General features: G+C 38.4%; 1 protein-coding gene across 9 annotated transcripts in view; it reads right to left on the bottom strand.

Moving 5' to 3' along the window:
• LOC140377613 (teneurin-3) overlaps positions 1 to 22042 on the bottom strand; it is a 470016-nt gene that overhangs the window by 178717 nt on the left and 269257 nt on the right. For all 9 annotated transcript variants that reach the window (XM_072463087.1, XM_072463086.1, XM_072463085.1 and 6 more), the window contains one exon: positions 10237 to 10356. In XM_072463087.1, the coding sequence (XP_072319188.1) occupies positions 10237 to 10356 (120 nt within the window). The remainder of the gene's footprint in view (positions 1 to 10236; positions 10357 to 22042) is intronic.

A 22042-nucleotide genomic window follows, 5' to 3' on the forward strand; every position in this document is an offset into this window, starting at 1 on the left:
AAAAAATATTTAAAACAATATAAAAATATATATTACAAATAAATAAATAAATAAAATAAAGATTTTGTGGGACCGTGTTGTCTCGTGTTTTTGGCCTCAAGTCAAAATCCAAGTCATGTCCAAGTCATATCCAAGTCCAAGTCATGTCCAAGTCCAAGTCCAGTCCAAGTCATGTCCAAGTCATGTCCAAGTCCAGTCCAAGTTATGTCCAAGTCAAATTAACTCCAAGTTATGTCCAAGTCATGTTCAATCGTTCAGATCATGAATTTATTCAACTTAAATGACTAAAAAAACTTAAAATATACTCAACAATTAAACTTTGACATTAGCATCATTCAAACCTGTCCAGAAAAGCGCTATATGAATACATTTTATTATTGTTATTATTAATGTTACATGGTAGGGCATTAAAACAGGGTTTTTAAAAGTATAAAGTAGTTGAATGAATACAAAATAGAACTGTGTACTGTGGAATAAATCAAGCAAAGCAAAAACATATATGGAGACAAATATAATATTGGAAAAGTCGCATATTGCACCTGGAGCCACACATCATCGCATAGTGGGTCAAGTAGCACAAATAAAACGGCCACATTTAACTTGAAATGAAGTGCCTCTAAATGAACGCTGTGATACACAAAAAAAAAACACTTCTCAAATTCAATTAAAGCCACATTTTGAGCTCAATATGGCGTTGGAGGAGGACGAGTCGTCTCCACGCGCGCAAACACGACTTTAATAACGCTGTGACGGGCAGCGCTTTATTAGTCTTTGTTCGGGATCACATCTTGTCCAATTACACAGTGTGAATAGGCCTTTCAGAGCACCGCCGCGCCAATTAAGACCAGAGCCAGGACATCAACAGATTAACCTTTGCTTACAGGAAACCGCTCACATTAAATTAAGATTGAATATTGAAATGATGAATTGGCTGGATGTGTGGAGACGTCTTTTGATGAGAAGGTGTACGTAGTTTATTGGATGACACTATAAAAGGCCATGGACAGAGAATTTGGATTCCAAAAGAAGATGAATTTTACGCCGACAATTTACCCTGTGTGACCTTTTGTAGTTTTTTTTTCATTGTTCATGTGGGGTTTCAATGTCAATTCATTTTTAGGCCCCCCGAACTTCACAAAACAAATATGACGCTCAAACCAACAAATTAATGTAAATCTATCTTCCGCTACAGGTTTACATTTGACAGTTTGAATAGTTTTGGTATCAATTCTCCATACTGGTTAAGGTAGGCTGCAAAGAGCAAAAAGAACACCTGACACCGATGGATCAGCACATTATCTAATATATGCAGCGGGTGTAGTGTATTTAACACAAAAACGATGAAGAAATGGCTATAACATGGCTAACATTTATGCCTCTAGCCTTAAATTGTACATTTCTTAGGTAATAATACCGATCGCATTTGGTATTTGCAGTATCCACAGTTAGTTTGATACATTGGCACAGATATTATCATATCTTGGGCTATAGTTTCTAACACATGTCCAAGCCCAAAGAAAACCGTAACACAGCGGTAATTTAAACTGAACGTGAAAGTGCTAGGTGCAAACGCTGCATTCACATCCACTTTCACGCAGAATAGTTGTTTTGAATCTGCTATTCACACCCGGACAGTGTTTCTTCATTAATAGTTTTTTGGGAGAAAGATCTAAATTTGATGCAAAGTGAATTTAGATATGTGATAAAAGACTTTATTCAAAGTAGTTGTGCTTAATTTAACCTGCAGTTGAAGGCGGTGAAGTATGTGGCAGTCAGCGGTCGAGAGCGTTTGAGAGACTTGAGGACTTGTGCTGAGTTCAAGTGCTCTTCATAAAGTCTGTGAGCTGGCCATTTATATTTGTCAGTGGTGTCCAGAGAGCTATAGCTGAAGTTACTCTGAGTTTTGAGATTGAAAAGGAAAAGTATGACACACATTAAATGCAAATTTGTGAGAAAACGGTAGGTAAGGTGATAGAATTCTCATCTGATCACATTAAGTTTGACAATTTCACACCACGACTTTTCATCACCCAGCCAAGTGTAAACGTTGTGTGTGAAAAAGTGATTGGAATCACATCATTAGTTAGAACGGTAGTGAAATAACAATGCACCGTAAAGCGACTAATTAAATGACACATATTGTGCATTCTTTGGATTGTTTTTGGCTTTTAAGTGTGCTTTTGGTGCTCTTATTTTGGTATCTCATGTTTTAGAACTAAAACCAAAATTAGTTAATGTCACTCTGGCCTTTTCCACACTATGAACTGACTTTGGGCTCCATCTACTGCAGAGGGAATTACATAGGTGAGATACATAAACCTAGATTTCCCCGACATGCTAATGCCGTTGCAATGAACGTGATTTGTCTACGGTCCCTCATCTGCGTTTGGTGTTAGCGCGCCATCAACTGGTAGCAGAGGAAATTACGATGGGGAAAACCCCCAGCCATTTAAGCAACGTAGCCGATCCGCTAATATAGCCGCGCAGATGTAATTAACACAATTTGACGGCAGAAATGCTCATAATGAATCTGGTGATAATTTTTTGACTTTGAATTTCTACCTTTGATGTCACACTCCAGAGAAACGTTTTCTGAGGCTCAGAGATTAGAGGCGCTTGTAGGTATAAAAGTGTGTAAAATATAACTTCAAGTATGTTTTTGTTGAGAGAACTATGTTATAGCGTGGTAAAAAGCTACAAAAGGGTACATATTTCATTGTACGTGTCTTTAAAGACCAAATTATTATGACAAAGAACCAATATAAGAAATAAGAAAGCACTGCTGTATCTAAAAAGAAGAATAAAGAAAAGACATTGGAGCAATAGTGCTTAACGCTGTTTCTAAGATAAAGTATGTGTGTCCTTTTGAATGTGAAACAGTGGTGAGCTCAGAGCTGCAGCAGAGCGGTAGAAGATTATAACCTCTTTGTGCTGGTGCGATTCGTGGCAGATGGTCAGGTATAACACGCAGCTCTCGTAAACAGACTTTTTAAAGAACTCCCAGGAAGCACAGAAGAGGCGGTGAAGCCATGATTACACTTTTATGCGGACAACTTTACACCAGCAAAATGTGCAATGGTGGCAAACACAGGGTGAGAGCAGAGGCTTCAGAATGTGCAAAGAAGGAATGCAAAACAATGCAATGATTAAAAAGCAAATATGTAAAAGCATTGTCAAAGAGTCTGCCTTTTATTTGACTTTTTTTTAGCTTAAAATCATGTTATGATATTGTTTCCTCGTCAAAAACGTACTTTGTTCACGCTTGTTTGAGGAATCCTGTTCATGAGTTCATCTCCCACTGCGCCTCAGAAAAACTCCCGGTTTCAAATTTCCCAGATTTGTGATGTAGAAATTTGAAGATCTACGGCTCGAGTTCATTACAACTGTGTTTGTATACTAGCATGTCGGGGCAAGCTAGGTTTTGCCTATTTTTCGACTGGTAATTCCATGTTGCCAGTAGATGGCGTTGTAACAGCAAAAAATCCTGACGAGGGTAATGTGTGCTTTCTGTAGATACTTTATTTTAAAATCTAAAACTTGAAATGCTAAAGTAAAGTTACTCAAAAAAAATCATAAAATGTGTCCTTTAACACAACAAACATTTGTAATTGACTAAATACAAGATGTATACGTTTAAAGCCATACAGGCACACATTACAGATACAGACATTTTTGGAGATAAAACATTATAATAAATATTGGCCAGTTGGAAATCTACTTCTACAAACTGTAAAAAATTATTATTTTTTTTTTTCTGTATGAATAACATGGACTAAACGTAAAGTATTGAACTGATTCATTGAAAACACTTGCTCTGTCACACTAAAAGTGCTACATATGAATGCCATATTGTCCATAAACTTACGTCCTGCTCTTTGTGGCGACTGATTTATGATCAACGCCATAAATATTTAGCCCAGCATCTGCGTTTGGTTTTGTTTTGAAGTGCTTGTTGTTTACTGCTGCCATTCAAAATCGAGAGGAGATAAAACAAAGGATTCTTATCACAACATGTCACAGAGTATTTAAAATATTGAAATATTGATGTAGAGTGATAGTAAATTTTGGGGTACAGTTTTAGCAATATATCAAAATTCAAACAATATTGTGAATTGTTTCGAGTGGAAGAGAGATAGAGTATATAATTTATAATTAAAAAAATGCTAATTAAAAAGTAAAATGATAAAAATGTATATTAAGGTATAAGATGTAAGATGATATTTCTGCACTTTGGGGATTTTTTTTACAGATATTTCACATTAAAAACCTCAACTAATATGTTTAAAGACATGTTTTAACACATTTTTAAATACATTTGACATATTCACATTTTACATGATTAAAGTGGATGTATAGCCTTTTATATTTTAGTATGTGCAGGTTGTGGTTTAACATGGAATTGTATTTTTGGTTCTTAAAAAACTGATATACTGCAGATTATCATGTGAAATACATAAATGATCTGATGTATCGCAAAACCATGATATTATTGTACAGTGTATCGAATTGTGAAGGACTCTATGATTCTCAAAAGTCCTAATTGAAAGTACTTGTTTTGTTAGTAAGATGTAATTTAACAAGATAACATGTTTTAAGGTTAAGGCAGGCTTTTGATCTATAAAGAATGTTGTCCTATTGCTGGAGCAGCCCGTTTGGCAGCAGGGGCCATTATGAAGTGTGGGCGGCAGTAGCTCAGTGGTAGAGTGCTCGTCTTCTGATCCAAAGGTCGGCGGTTCGACTCCCCGCTCAGTCAGAGCGGTCAGATCCACTGGCCCGCAGGTTGGCGGTGCGATCGCAGCTGCCTCATGTGAATACTGCTGTTGTGTCCTTGGGCAAGACACTTAACCCAACTTGCCCCCCAGTGTCTGCGTACATCTGGGGTGTGAATGGGTGACTGGTAGAAAAGGGTGAATGGGTGACTGGTAGAAAAGCGCTATATAAATGTGACCATTTATGACCATTTACAAACTGAACCGACAATCAAGGATACGACTGAAATCATAATGGAGATTTGCAAAAGGGGGAAAAAAATTACATCCTGACACTTTTGACAGACTTTTGACCAATTGGGACAAAATGCCAGACAACAAAATTAGGACTATTTATGTTGTTATGTTTAGATGTTTCTCTGTGTCTTGTTTCTGTTCTGGTATTTTGTGTTGTATTTAAAAACTGAGAAAAAGAAAAAAAGCATATTAAGTTAAAATCTAAAATATGTACAGTAACCGATGTTAAAGTGCATATGACAAATTATACTTTACATTTCACCAAAACATAGTGAACATAAATGTATTCAAGACTTCACAAAAATGTTGCCAATTTTCCCCATGTTTGGCCATTTTGGTGACATTAATAGTGTCACGTCCTGGTTGGTAATTGCACAACTATTACTTAGCAACCATAATGGAAACAGGGGCCAAACGCCACAGTAGTTATGATGTGACGCATAACAAAATCTGAGAAGGAATTTGAAGATCGTCTGCTCTGTTGTTGAGTCCATAAATCAATGCTAGACTCCATGATAATCATTTAACAAATCAACAACTTTATTTTGTTAAATCGAAATTGTGTGCTTGTTGTATTTAATGTCAATATGACTTTTCAGCAAAACGAAGGGAATATGATTATATTTAAGATTTTACCAAACATTTGGCAAATTTGATACTTTGACAAGGCCAGCGAATATGACATAGGTAATGTAAACGAGGGCTAAAGTCCATTTGAATCATTTCAAAATGGAGTTTTTTCTACCATGTTTTTGAAGGAGTTTCTGCTTTTTATGTATATATTATTAATAATGCATTACATGAAAATCATTTGTAAATAAATAAAAAAATCAACTCAGCACTACTTCCTTAACTTTATTTGTCAAATTGTCTTCACAACTGCAGCTTGACTAAAGAAAAACGTCATAATTGGGCTTTAAATGGTCTAGATGGAATGTGGCTTATTGATGACATCACAGAGGGAGTCCATTGTGGACTTCCGGACGGTACAGCGTAAAACACATACTTTGAAACACATACTTTGAAAACGTACAACTACAGTAGGTGCCGGTAAATGCCCCTTTTCAGTTGGCTCCCAACTGCCATTAAAAGCAACACAACAACAACTCTACTTCCTGTAATTCACAACTTTTATTTTTCTATTTTGCTTTACAAACCACTTCTTGGCTGATGTAAAACTATGATACGTATTTACCACAGGTTTTATCCCATCAAGCGATGTCGTAAATAGAAAAACATGAGAAAGTGTCATGTTCACTTTAGATCTGTCGAAACAAATCCATCTTACACCTACAATGTTTTAACTGCTTAAACTGGCCTGAGGTGAACATACTGAGCAGTGATTGTTGAAGTGACAGTGAGTCGTACTGTTCAGACCACCCATGTTCTTGGACTGGCACTAAACATGAATTAATATTTTCATAAAAATACAAATTTAATGACAGCAGTAAATACAAGGCAAATTCTCCAAAAACACATAAAAACATTTCCACAAATCACTGCTTTCCAGGCGTTTGGGGAGGATTTTCCCCTGTAAAATCTGCTGCGAGCGAGCTAATCGGAAGTTTATTGGAAACAACAGAGCATGATGAAAATCACACGTTGAAGCAATTTCGCATCAAGGGCACATTCCTTTTAACTGTTATAATAAAGCCTCGACCAATTATTTTGTGGAGCGGTTTATTTCAGGCCTGTCACCTCAAATGTGTGTGAAAAAACCACCTGATGACAACCATCGACAGAATGTATTCAGTGAAAAGGAGTGTTTTGCTTTTAATTCTATCACTTTGTGCTTAGCTTTCACCATTAATAAGATTTATTCACAAACATAATATTTAAAAGTGGCTTGACCTGATTTTTACCGTTTTAAAAATGTGCAAACAGAACTAGTACATGTACCCAATTTTTGGATGTAAAGTAAAATCTGTTTGGCCTTAGTACATATATTGTAAAAGCATTCATTTGAGTGAAAATGTGACCACAGCACTTTCTCTGCACCTAAATACAAAGCGTTTTATTGTCCAAGAAGCAGAAAGTGCGCCGTTAGCATGCTAACGTTTGTTAGCTTTACCTGGGACGGCAAAACTCGCTATGAGCTCAGAGACTCGTAAAAAGTGCTTTATAAATTAATTGTGGTGAATATTTAAGATTCTCAGATTACATTAGTGAGCAATACATATGGAGTTTAGCATGAAATAGCTCTGTTTTTCACATTTCGAAACAATAAAAGTCAGGTACAGCCCCTTTAAAGAAGTCTTTTTTACATCCAAAACCAAAATAACATTTAAACGTTTGTAAAAAGAGAGGTGATTTTTGCTTTGACAGATTTAGAAATCTAGTGTTTGCGAGTTGTGTATGAAGGACATTTCAGCATTGACCTTGGTTAAGGTGAAGGGACTTTAAAAAACACAGAGGAGCACTTCTCGATCTCATGAGGGACAATCTAACTCAAGCTAACAAACAAAACCTCTCAATGGAACTCACACACTGCAACGTGAGTGCATGAGCCTGGGTTTGGACGTTCACAATCAGTAAGAAATCATGACACATTGATGAATGATGTAAAGGAAAACAAGAACAAATCCTATTTTACACATGTTATAGTCATTATGAAGACAAAATACTCGTTTATACGGCCTAGTTCTGAAAACATCATGAAAGGTCAATATTTATCCTGTTTTATTTCAGTTTTTTAATTAATACTTTAACAACTATACTTCCTATTGAACCAGTCTTTGATATTGGTGTGATAGAATGAATAAAAGTATCTACAGTTAAAAAAGATATTTGATCTTTTTGGATTAGTTTTAATTTTAGGGAATGCTTTGTTTGACAGCTCTATTTAAAACCACAATCCAACAGAGAGTTTACGTCATTTCTCTTGGATTTCTTGCCCTTACTTTGGCTCTCGCACAGACTGGCAGCACATGACACGGGGCCAACTCGCCGCAGTTGGCTCAAGTCCAGTTTTGCAGCGAGAACGACGTGAACGCCGGCGCTACTTGGGCGTATCGTACGTAACCGATCCACCGCGGTCACACTCACTCACGGCAAACAACCACCAACGAGTGACGTGACAAACTAATGTGGTGCAGTGAATAGTGTAGAGAATGAAACGACACTGGCAGAAGAAGAGGATGATGGATTTGCACTGTTTTCAATCATAATCATATCCTTTTATGTGTAAAATAGGGACGTCACAATGTCAAATTTTAGTATCATTATTGTGAGACGAAACATATACGTTTAAAAATGATTCATGATTATTGACACAAAAAACAATCAACATACTTAACTTTCTCTCACTCAAGTAATAAAGTAAAGTTATTATGTTCATAATACACTTAATTATGTAAGTTAACAGATAGTAAGTTAAGGGCAGATATAAAAGGTTTTTTTTTACATTCAAATTTACTTTTATAGAGTATAGTTTGAACTGAAATTGTTATTTTTGCGTCTAAAATGGTTGAGATTATAATTTTTTGATTTTTACGATTAAATTGTGATCGGAATAATCACGATCATCGATTAACAGAACATTCTTGACATCTCTAGTGTAAAAATGGCCAAAATTGAAAAAAAAAATTGAAAAATGCACAGTGCACGCCTCATTGTGGTGATATGTCAATGGATTTAAAAAATACAGAAGTCATGTTAGATATCGTATTTTGTATTTGCATTAACCAGATCTAACTGGGAAAAAAAAATCACCTCCAGTACCATCAGTCGAAATCTTGTTTTAGTCCAATAATGTAAAGTTTGACACGAGCAGCACAAAAAGCAGCAGAAGGCTTGTTTTTACCGTGTTTTTGAAAGTTATGAGCACAGATTGGAAGACTGTTACACGGAAACGAGAAACGAGGTGGAGCAAGTACAATCCTTGCACACGTGGGAGAAAATGTCACATCTCATCTGAAAGTGTGACACGATTTTAAAATAGCCTAAAAAAAAAAAGAAACAAATCACAAGTAGCACTTCTAAGCTTTACTTGCTCTGAAATTACTTTTGGTTTGACAATTTGTCGTTTATGGAAGACCTCTTTGTCATTTGTGATTAATAGATCTCTTTGTGTCAGATGCCCTTCATTGCATCATTGCATTTACCAAAGCAAATACTGTCCCAGATTACATTGTAAATAACTGTGTCCGTCATTCTCAGGTGGGCCGACCATGACCCACTTGAAAGCCTGACCCATTTTCCATTTTCAGACCTATTCATAGCAACTTGGATTATTTTAAGGACATATTTTGGAGTTTTGTGCATTTGGTTTTACTATGTCATGTTATTAAGTGATGTCTAGACAAAAAAAAGAAAAGGAAAAAAAAGTGCATCTACGCTGACAGATTTCCTGTGACCCACTTTTGGGAATAAATCCAGTCCTGGAGGAAAAGGGATTTTGTAAACTGTTCAAATCAGTTTGTGGTGCTGTGTATTTTATTGGAAATCTTAATATTTTAGGTTTGGACATGAAGCAGCTTCTTGGATGAGTGGTGAAACGTTTTCACTCTAAAAACTTCGTCCAGTTAACAGAATTCAACCTTTTTCACGCCAAACATGTCATTTCTGTCCGTGTAAATCGTCGTTCTCGTAATTCTGCACCAACTCCAAAGAGGAAATACGTTTGGTCACTCATCAACGTTGCTTCTTCTGCCTGTTCTGGTGAGTCACTGCCTTGTATATCTGTCTGAAGGGAACAAATTGACGACACTGAAACAAACACGCCCTATTCACTGTCCAGTTGAAAAAATCCAACTTTTCTTTTGGGACGATTTAGTTGATATCAACTATAACTGAAACTGAGATAAGTTACAACAAAATAAACGACAAATTTGGTTGTAATTTGTGGCTAACAATCGCAACAGTGGCTCAAATGGCTGATGCATTTTAACCGCCAACCTTAAAATCATGAGCCCGTTCTACCACCTTTGTCATGGTGCCGCTACAGTAAAACGGCAGTTCAAAGTCCTTTGTTACCGTTTTTTAAGTAGCCCTGAACATTTCGGTAAACACTCTTCTAAACCCAAAAGTGGCCCGAGCTTTTGAAAAAGGCGTTAAATGTCTGTCCCAGCACAGCAGCGGCATCACCTGCTCTGAACTCGGCCTGAATGACTTTGGCGTCGCTGCTTTAAAGTACGCGTTTCATGTAAATGGAGGGGCTTCAAAGGGGGCCAATCCCCTTTGGACTGAGCGCGTGCCGCCTTCAGGTGCCTTCGGATAAGGCGGGACTCACCATTGTCTGTGGACACCATGATGGTGTTGGGAGTGGTGTCCCGAGCCGTTCCGCCGTTCTCAAAGGTGCCGTATCCTTCGCTCTCCTGCAGCTGCCAGTTCAGGCCGAAAAGGTGCATAGCTGGAACACAAACATCAAGGAAACGGGTTAGAATTGGGCTGGAACGAAACAAAGGGAGGGGTCTGAGAGTCGGTCGAGTTTAGGGAAGAGGAGGCGTTGAGCGAGGCAATAAAGTGAAGCCTCTTTATGGCGGTAAAAACATCTTCAAGTTGATCGCAGAAACTTTTCAACAACTGTTGCTGCTGCTTCGGATTAGAAAGAATTTTATAATATCCAAAATGAATTCAACCTGAAAACTTAGGTAGATTTTTCCTAAAACATCTGACTGAAATTAGCCCCAATTCACTCTGAGGCTGTTTCAGAACTTTTGGAGCATAAACAAATATCTGGACAAAGCAGTTTTGGCCTCTGAAGTTTGATTTACTTTAATATACGCAATAACAAGCTCTGCACAGATGATTCTGATATTTGTGGGGGTAAATATAAAGAGGAGTAAAGCTGTTGTTGGAGGAATACACTGACAGACAGTAGACTGAGCTTTTGTTGGGTTTTGAAAATCCCCATTTCAAAGCGGAAGCCAATATCACCAAAAAAGATATTTAGGGACTTTTAATAAAGTAAAAAAAAATAAGGTCCAGGGAGACCTTGGGTTTGGAGTACAAACTGATCCTGATTCATCCAAGAAAGATTGATTTGAATGGAAATAAGCGTGCTACAGCTTTTCTTTTTATGTTTCACATGCCCGGGAGCTTGATAGTTTCCTCTTATGAAATGGTGAACAAAAAATAATAAATGAAGAAAAACTCATCTTAAAAGGTTCTCACAAATGACATTTTTTAGGTCATCACTAATAATAAATCTGTCGTGACATTACTGTGCCATTGCTCCCTCCGGTCAAACACACAATGACAGATAAATACACAATAATGAAGGTGTTTTTGCTCAAAGGAACAAATGCAGTACAAACAAAGACAGCGGGAGATTTGGGACACCGACTTCTGACTGTACCACAACTGGACAGTAACGCTAATAGAATAAAAAAACATTTTTTTGCAATGTTATTTTTTATTAGAACATAAATCAACAAAAAAACAACCAAAAGGGAAAATAGATAAATAAAAACACAAAGAACGAGCTGGACCAGGTAGAACATAAGGGAGTGGCATCAAAAAAAAAGAAAAGAAAAGAGGAATTAGAGCATATTAAGTTCTGAATAATTGTCATTTACGTTTTATTGTTGTTTTAATCATTATTTTTGGCCTGTAAGTTTTTGGAAAAGACAGTGTCACATGAGAGAGAGAGGACACAATGTTTTTAAATTATTGTACAACCAATGTTAAAGTTAAATTAGAAAATATGGAACAAGAAGGATTCTGAATTGCAAAAAACACACATTTTGTTGTCACAGTAGCCAATATGAACCCGTAACATTTGACATTTCTATTTCAAACCCTTCCTCTAAAAATTCCACGTTTCAAAATCGCCCGGACCCCACAAGGAGCGATCTGGGACTTAATTATATTGTAAAAGAAAAACCCATGTCTTTGCAGTCTGCTCCGTGCGTCCTGGGAGCAGAGGAGTGAAGGAGGCCCGCGGCGGCTCCACAGACACGGGGAGATCCCGGGCCCACTGCACCCGCCCGCGCCTCACCGTCTCTGGGCACGGCCGCTCCGACTGCTGCCCGTTTGATGGAGGCACCGCGGTTCTCGGTGGAGCTGTGCGCGGCCCTGAGGCGCACTCACCGACGCAGATGTTGAGAATCATCTTTTTGTTATTCCTCTCCAGAATCTTTGCCGCAGATTGAGTTGTGACCTTATTTTTTTCGAAAGGCAAGAATAATGATAATAAGTGAGTTTGGTGCAAAATAAAAACCACCTTGTTCCCGGCGCAGCTCAGCATTTTACAGATTATGTCTTGGACTTTTCAAGAAAACTGTATTTTTGTGTAATTTTCTCTCTTTTCTCTTCTTCTCGTTGTCTTTTCTCCTCATCTTTCTCTGTTCTCCTTTCTCCTCATCTACTTCCTCCATCTTTCTCTCCTTCTCCCTCTCTTTCTCCTCCCTCTCCCTGTTCTCCTCGTCTCTCTCCTTAATCTTTCGTATTCATATTCTTTCTCTTTTCTCCTCCTGTCTCTCATTCTATTTGTCTTATGGGTTAGGGTTAGGGTCATTTTCTCCTCGTCTTTCTCCTTCTCGCTCTCTTCCTTCTTTTTCTTGCCTTTCTCTCATTCTCTATCTACCTCCTCCATCTTTCTCTCCTTCTCCCTCTTTCTCTTCCTTTCTCTGACTATTTTCTCCTCCTTTCTCTCCTCTCTCCTTGTTCTCCTCATCTCTCTCCTCCAACCTTCTCTCCTTCTCCCTCTTTCTCTTCCTTTCTCTGACTATTTTCTCCTCCTTTCTCTCCTCTCTCCTTGTTCTCCTCATCTCTCTCCTCCAACCTTCTCTCCTTCTCACTCTTTCTCCTCATTTCTCTGACTCTTTTCTCCTCTTTTCTACCCTCTCTCTGTTCTCCTCATCTCTCTCCTCCATCTTTCTCTCCTTCTCTCTCTTTCTCCTCCTTTCTCTCGGTTCTCATCTCCCTCCCTCATCTTTCGCTCATTCTCACTCTCTATCTCCTTTCTCTCCTCATGCTTTCTCTCCTCCCTCTCTCTCCTTCTCCCACGCTCTCTCCTTCCTCTCTCTTTCTCTCTCTCTCTTTCCTCTTGCCCTCTTCTGTGTTTATGCTGACGGCCTGATGAATAGCTGTGGAGCTGATTTGGCATTTTACAATCTGAAGAGGCAAAGTGGGAGTTTGCTTTTTTCCCCTGCTTTGCCGACTAGTCAGTCCGTGGACTCACACCACCTCTAATTAAACCGACAATGTAATAACAACACACCTTTTTGTCATGGGACAGGCCTGGTGCCCTCCCAGAAAAGCTACAGGCAGATTCCTCCTCAACTGTGGGGCACAACAATTAATATGTGCCCTGCGGGTGGCGCTGGCTGCAAATGTTACAGGTGAACGAGCTCGAGAGTTAATTAGGGATGTTTTATAATGACGCTTTTTACGGTTTGATTTGAGCATAAGGAGCGATAAAAAGAACAGAGCTTGATAGATTTACAGTATATGTATAAACGTGCAACGCGGTGTAGTCAGAATAGAAGACAAATGTAGCGTCAGTGGCTTTATCGTCCTCGTTTCTAAGCAGTGTGTCGGCGTCATGCGGAGAGACTTTGAATAATGGAGTGCGTTATAAACTGATGGTGTCCAAAAGCGGTCGAATCGAGGGAAACGGAGAAACCGCTTGTCGTTTGTCAGTACAAACAGATAAGTGTCATTTGAACAACAAAAAACTCTCTTTACCAAGCAGTGTTGAATCTAATTGAGTGCAATACAACTATAATTTCGTCCCTTCTTGATACTGTTTAGTGGACATGTCAAATGATTGTTTCTATTGAGACTAAGATATTATAAATCAAATAAAGGTTGAAATATGGAGACTGAAGGCTTCTAGACAGAAATTATTTGGGAATAAAGTGTACCCATTTATTCTTATCACAGATCCGACCTTTAACTTGGCCTTGTTTAGCGCGTCTCCATGCTAGGCAAAAGAAAAGTGACATAGTTCACCTTTACACTCAGAAACGAACCACATATAAGCCCAACTTTTTTAATTGCACGGAGAACGTATCGCTTTACAGAGGTCGGGATGAAACGGCGCGCACAGGACGTAACACAAAAGGCCTGTCTTTCCGCGTTAGCATTAGCAATAGCATGTGTCTGGGGAGACGCGCGGACATCTTTGAGCTTGTCACTTCGCACCTGCCATCCCGTCATCTCATTAAACACACACAGGCTGATGCGACGCCGCTGCCGATGTAATGAGCCCCCAGCCTCACTCGAGGGATAACGGCGCCTGTATACGGAAATGAAAAACTGTAGACACAAAGAGGACTAAATAAAGACATGACAATTCCTCTGGGGACGGTACATAAGTGTTGTCAGGTTTTATAAGGGTCAGCGCACGGGAGTTTGTTTCTGTCGCTAATGGCCTTCGCACGTAATGTATATGTCAATAAAAAGTATGCAATATTTACTATATAGTAGGATGACAAGCTGTGAGTCTCGTTTGATGGATAAAGTCAGAAACTTAGTGGGGGATATAGACCTTTCCGAGAACTTTTCACCGCTTTTAAGAAGTTTCCTAACGAATTGTGTGGAATCACGTCTTGATGGAGGTTGTTGTCATGGTGTTACCTCAGAACAGTAAACCGATTGTTCTGTAGATGTTAAAAACAACAAGCGGCGCTAACCGCTAACATCAATGTAGCCTTTAGCCCACAGCAACCAATAGAATTGTTGGATATTAATTGGACCACTGTATTCTTCTCCATGTCCTTGTATCTGTCTTATTGTGCAGCTTAACTCTTAAAATCTCAGTTTGCGCTTGTAGTTGTTGAAAGGGTGAAAGAGCAGCTCCTCTACATTGAAATTAATGTATTGCTTCCCACACAGAGGGCCATTACTGGGCGTTCCCTCGGGTGTCGACCGTTTCATGCACAAATTCCAATCAGCGAGTCAAGGAGGTTTGCAGAATATATTGTAAAGATAATAATATGACAATAAATGATATTGAACAACACAAAATCTATCCATTTATGGACTTAAAAACAGCGCTCAAAGCTTAGCCAATCACGAATCTAGAAAATGTTTATAAAAAATTGTTTTTTTTGAGGCTCAGAGGAGATGACTTTCGAAACAAATAAGGGATCATCTCAAAATGGGTTGAAGCTGAAAAGACTTAATATTTTTCGTCTTGGGGGAGGGTTTGAACCTACATTTTGTCTTTTTGTTGCTTTGAAGCTTCAATACATCGTTGTGGCAGTAATTGTTTTGAAATGCTAAAAAACAGAGAGAGACTAAAAATATTAAGTCTTTTCAGCTTCAACCCATTTTGAGATGATCCCTAAGTGTGAATGAAGCTAAATACAAGTCCAACAATGTTTTTGATGACAGAACCGCATTATAACATGGTTAAAGGCTTAATTGTGTGTCGATTGTAAATAAGAAGGTCAAAGTCACATTTTGCCTACGCTTTGTCAGCACTTTAAGCAAAATATAAATAATACTTTTAGTTGAGTTAGGAAAAGTTAACCGAACAGTTTGTATCATTGCGGTTGACTTGAGTATTCCTATAGGGGAAGCAGAAATGTGCAGCGGTTCAGTGAAGTGACAGGTGAGGCAGCGCAAACAAGTCCAAGTTTCCTAGTGCGAATAAAAATGAAATACACATAGATAGTTTGTAATTACCGGAGAAGGTGTTTTTTTTGTTTTTTTTACAGCCCATGGCCAATATCTTGTTCACAGTAATTTCTCCTGACAGTAAACATTTATAAATGCAGTGTTTGTTTGTTCGTTTCTGAGATGTACTGAGCTTTGATTTTATTTTACAATCAAGACACAGCAATATCTGAAATTGAAAGAAAACACATGTTGTTCCTATATTGAATTATGGTCAACAAAGCAATCCAGCTGAATAGAGATATGGCATGTTCAAGGCCAGATGCCCTTCCCTGTAAGAACAAGCACTATTATCAAGACCGGGGGAAAAGTATCTTGCTCAAGGACACGACAGCTACACTTCTGTCAATAAAAAAGACTCAATTATGTCTCCATTATGTCTTTACTCCATGGTTTAAATGTCTTGCTTCAATTTGGTGACATATTAGATACAAAACATGTGAAGAGGGGATTTCTTATTTAATATTTGAGGAAACTATCTCCTTGAAAAATAGTGTATCAATTCAACAAATGTTGCCTAATTTTTATTTTATTTTGTTTTCTTTTTTCATATATATATATATATATATATATATATATATATATATATATATATATATTTTTTTTTTTCAATTTTATAAACAAATAGATAGAAACCAAACGCAAATAGAACAGAACAAAAAAACACACAAAATTAAATAAAAACATATTTGAGTTGAGTTAAATGGGCTAAAGTGGCATTTTAGAAGCCACATTTCACAAAATCATTATTATTTCCAAATTAAAAGTCATATCAGTTCAAAATGGTCGAAATGATTCACTGAGCCCATGAGTCAACACACGGCAAGTCATACCGAGGAGAGCTGTGTCAGGGACCAATTACAGATTCGACCGGGGAACATTTAGTGAGAGAGAGGCCCCCGCTGTTCACGTGCACGCCCCGTGCCCACGTGCACGACCCTGCTGTTCACGTGCACGCTCCGCAACACGTGCACGCACCCCAACACACGCGTACAGACCCACACCGATCCCCCGCGCTCCAACACACCTCAGCGCCTCATTAAATTAGAGGCGTGCTGCGCTACTACCTGGTTAGAAATGAGCAGCAGATGCGACATACGTAATTCTGTAATGGTTACTTAGCAACCGTAATGTAAACAAAGGAAAACACCATATGAACGAAGCAATAGTTATGATTTGACAAACAATAGTATCTTTATTTTGTCAAAAAATTACTTAAACTGTCAGAAAATTGTGTCAGTTTTGTGTAAATTGTCCCTGCATTTTTGATGTAACGTCGCTCATTGATGACATCACAGAGGGAACTCTGTGAAAACTGATCATTTTCAACTCTTGTTTTTCTTTCTTTTTTTCGCGACAAATCACAACTTGACTGATGTAACACTATGATAATTCTTTTTCTACATGGCTTATTCTTCCAAACCAAGTCATAATTAGAGAAAAAACATAAGCACTTTAAGTACAGTTCTTTTACTTTTGTACTTTGTTACTTTCCATCAATGCACCGTTGGCGCTGTTGGACGCCACGGTTGAGTGACAGTTGCCATGGCAGGTCAATTTCCCGATACGAGGACTTGTGTGAGAGTAGTAATTAGTGATTAGGAGATGAAGAGCGAGTGGAAGAGAGTTCCTGATGAGCCGTAGTCAAAGATCGGTGCAGCGGGGAGGACGGGCACAATCGATGCAAGACAAAGTTCCCCACCGAGTTAAAAGCAGGCCTCGAATCAACAACCTGCCCGGGACATCAGGCTTTTTAGCGGGTCCAAGTGCTCCTGCTGCAGCTCTGATAAGCCCGCGGCCGCTGAGCGGGCCACAACTGACTCTGTGCAGCGCTTAAAAGGCACGAAATGTCTTCAAGGCACATTTGTAGATGATGGAGAAAAGGGTTGAAAGATAACGGGACATTTTCAGTTTCATATCTTAAAAAAGATTATAGTGCCTCAAATGATTTCTCAGAATAATAATAAGAAGACGACAGCTTTAACTGTTGCTTTACCCCACTGTGCAATAGAAAACAGTTTCCCAATGTATTGCAATATTTTTTTTTTACATTACTTTGCGGTTTGCAGATTAAATACAGAAGACAAAACAGAATAATTTGTTCCAGGGTTTAAAAGAAAGTAACACTTACAGGATAAATAATTCATTAAAGCTTGAAGAAATGTGTTAACTGTTTAATTGCATCAATATTTTACGCAATAGTTATAATAAAAACTGAAAGAGAGTTTTTCACCCTATACTTTTCATTGAAGACTCACTAAGACCAATTCACTAAGACTCCTCTGAGACTAGATACTCAATTGAAAAGGTATTGATACAGGAAACAAATCACATAAATTGGTTAGAATTTGACCTTTCCTGAATAGTATTAGAATCGTTTCGACCGTAACTATGGTAGTGCATACAAAAAAGTAGCATTTTTGTCAATAGTGTTCAAAAGTATCAAAACCTGTATAAAACCTGTTGTTATTGAAGTAACAGTACTCGGAGTAGAAGTATTGGTCAATTTTGTAAGTTGATACTCACAATTATCTATGTTTAGTCTGAATAGTTTACATGCTAGAACTGAGACCATCCCCAACCCCGCGCCAATGCTTTACTCTTGTTCTTATCAATTAAAAAGAACAAATACTATTATACGATTAGCGCAAACATGTCTTCAAATACAAACGTGAACATTTACAGAGGAAACTGGAAGCAGCAGGTATTACTTTACGCTGTTGCTAGCTTGCGTTTACCTTCCAAACCTTCCAAACCTGCCTATCCTTCTAACTAAGTGACACTTTGATTGTTTCTCTGCGTCGGGTCTGTTTGTGTTGACTGTGATGGCGGTAATTATTTGAAAGTCCCATCACAGGGACAAAGCGAGCAGTGATGGCGGCGCGTGATTGAGAAGAGAGCCGCATAATACCCAGCTTTATCTCCAGCTCCGAAACTATCTGAGCTCAAAAAGAACCCGTGAATGAACGGCGGTGCCTCTGCCAAGTCCAGTCACAAATGTGCATCAGACGAGAAGCGAGAGCGGGACCGAGCCACGCTCCCCGTTTGTGCCACACAAGGCTCTTCGTTTAGAAGATGCAGCTTGGCCCAATTAGTCGCACGCTGGGAGGTTTTAGTGCCGGTGTTTTTTGTTGGAGAAATGCAGAGGATAAGCAGAAGTTGGCAAGTTGGCACCCAAACTCAAGCTGAGCACTAAAGAGTTCACCCTGTTGCATTTAAGTTTGAAGGCGCCTGTCTACTGCAGCGCTTTGGCCGCTTGCGATGAACAATTTCTGATCGTGGCTCAAAATCGTGGGTCGCAAGTCTCACAGGACTGTTGTACGACAAAGTGAGCACAAACATGTGACCATCAGTGAATGCAAACATGTGACCAACAGTGAATGCAAACATGTGACCAACAGTGAATGCAAACATGTGACCAACAGTGAATGCAAAGATGTGACTAACAGTGAATGCAAACATGTGACCATCAGTGAGCACAAACATGTGACCAACAGTGAATGCAAACATGTGACCAACAGTGAATGCAAAGATGTGACTAACAGTGAATGCAAACATGTGACCATCAGTGAATGCAAACATGTGACCAACAGTGAATGCAAACATGTGACCAACAGTAAACGCAAATATGTGATTAACAGTAACCTCAAACATGTGACCGGGGGTAAACACAAACATGTGACTAAATGTAAACACAAACTTGTGACCAAGAGCATATGGAAACATGTGATCAACAGTAAAGGAAAACATGTGACCGACACAAAATGGAAATATGTGACTAAATGTAAACACAAATATGTGATTAACAGTAACCTCAAACATGTGACCGGGGTAAACACAAACATGTGACTAAATGTAAACACAAACTTGTGACCAAGAGCATATGGAAACATGTGATCAACAGTAAAGGAAAACATGTGACCAACACAAAATGCAAATATGTGACTAAATGTAAACACAAATATGTGATTAACAGTAACCTCAAACATGTGACCGGGGTAAACACAAACATGTGACTAAATGTAAACACAAACTTGTGACCAAGAGCATATGGAAACATGTGATCAACAGTAAAGGAAAACATGTGACCAACACAAAATGCAAATATGTGACTAAATGTAAACACAAACATGTGACTAAATATAAACACAAACATGTGACTTGGTCTGCTGGCATCACCTACTTGTCGTCATGGCGATGGGCATGTTTTATGCCTACTTATGCCTATCTCTTGCTTGGTATGCAACCTCTACATAGAGACAAGCAGGTAAAAGACCCTCCACCACCTTTAAAGGGCGATATAATAGATTGTATATTTAGTCGTATTTAGTAGAGCTCAAAATGCTCTGTTCCATGTGCCATAAAATGTGAGCGTCCTTTCTACTCCTCCTTAACTTTACTACAAAGCAAAGCCTCAACGTAAGAGCAGTATAATAACTTAAATGCACAATCATGTAGTTGTGGCAGTATTTTTTGACTATGTTTATCTTTGAAGCAGGATGGCTTCACAAACAGGCTGGATGTTGAACAGAAGTTTTTTCGTCTGCAGCAGTCGACGGACACTTGACACTTGAGAACACGCAGCTTTAAAAGAAGTCATTATGTCACTCTGGCTTAAATCAACGCAATAACCTGGCAGTTCATGGAGCGACACAAACCAGTGCTGAACGCTCGGGCTACAGGTTAATCTCCATTACGGTCATTTTGCAAGGATCAACTTCTCAACCCTAGACGTACCTGGAGAATGCAGACATGCTAGCTAGGTTGTAATCTCGCCAAATGAGACACAAAGTTTGCCCAATGTATATAAAACTTGTAGGTAATTCTTCCAGCCAGGGACAATTGACCAGAATGGTGGCAAAAAATCTGCTCAGTTTGAAGAAAGGATCAAATGCAGTGAACAAATGTCCCTAAAGCTCAGGTTAGATTGTATCAACTAAAGCTGCTTTCAAGTGGTCCTCAGAAGTCGCTAATCTAACTCACTAATTGTTGTTGATAGCCTCCACCTTTGAAGAACATGTTTAGCCTTCTGCTCTTATGATATAGACAACTAACAGTAAATCCCTAATGTATACGGCATTTTCCGCACTATAAGGCGCACTGGATTATAAGGGGCATTGTCAATGAATGGTCTATTTTCGATCATTTTTCATACATAAGGCGCACTGGATTATAAGGGGCATTAAGAGAAACAAAACGTGCACCTCACAAAATTGCTGCAACCAGAATTAATCCAGACACTGGATTATAAAATACACTGTTGTTTTTTGAGAAAATAAAAAGCTTTTAAGTGTGCCTTGTAGTGTGGAAAATACGGTAAGATAAATTGACAAGTCAAGCAGTTTTTTGTCCGTCTCCACACAGCAGGTTTCGTCCGGTGTGGAAGTCAGGCAGCAGCTTTTGTCCAGAGTTTGTTTCCCGACTTGAGCGAGCGTATATGTGCAAAAAAAAAATCCCAAGTTTTCGAGAGCCACATAAACGCTGCCACATAAATCAGTTTTTTTTTTGTCTCGAGTACTACTTGAACTTTGTTTTACACGCCAAGTAACATCTAACTCTGACTCCATGCAAATAAATCAGTTCGTAGTGTTGTCGATTATTGCTAATTTGTTTTCTTGTTTATAGGTATTGATGCCCAAAATCCTCAAAAAACATTCTAAGCAATATCATTTTTTCAACATTTCTGACTGAAATATAATTACATTTCAAACTTATTTTAAAATGAGAAGCGCTGTCTCAATCATGCAATCATACAGAGCACTTGGCATTACAAAAAAAAAACTAATTACTACAGACCTTAAATAACATTGCATTTTTAGCACTAGCATCACTTTAACTGTTGTGTTTTTTAACTTCTTTTTTTTTTAAGAAAATGAGGCTTGGATGAATGTTTTTCAACTAATTATGAAGTCAAAGATGTTTGAAGGTCTTTTTTAATTTCAAGTGAGTAAACAAGTTGTAGTTTAAGGAAAATTTGTTTCAAAATTTCAAATGAATAGAGCCTAGCAGGTGTATTTGCCTGTGATTGTTCCCTGGCCGCTCGCAGGTTGAATGAATAAAGACTTGAGGTAATTATGCATCTTTTTTAATAATACACTGATGTCAGCTGCAACCTATTCAAGCATGTAAAACAGGGCCAAGGCCTCTGGAGGCGCACAAAACGCCAATGTAACAACATTCTGAGACGCACAAAATATCCCCAATAGATTTTTCAATTTTTGTAAGAAATAACATAGACATACCAATATTGCTTTGCAAACTTGCCCATCCAGAACTGAACTACAATTAAAGTAGGACAAGTCTCGGACCAACCAGGTCTAAATTAGTGCGAACCCAGTAACTCAGAAAGCAAGATTTTATTATAATTTTTACTACCTGGATGATGGGTCGTGGGCTGGATTAAATAATGTTGAGGGCCTGATTTGGCCCCAGGGCCTTATGTTGAATAGCCCTGATGCAATGTATGT

This window comes from Eucyclogobius newberryi, unplaced genomic scaffold (genome assembly GCF_026437365.1).
Source record: "Eucyclogobius newberryi isolate DKJ021-1_F unplaced genomic scaffold, fEucNew1.0.hap1 SCAF_4, whole genome shotgun sequence".
In the NCBI taxonomy this organism is placed as follows: domain Eukaryota; kingdom Metazoa; phylum Chordata; class Actinopteri; order Gobiiformes; family Gobiidae; genus Eucyclogobius; species Eucyclogobius newberryi.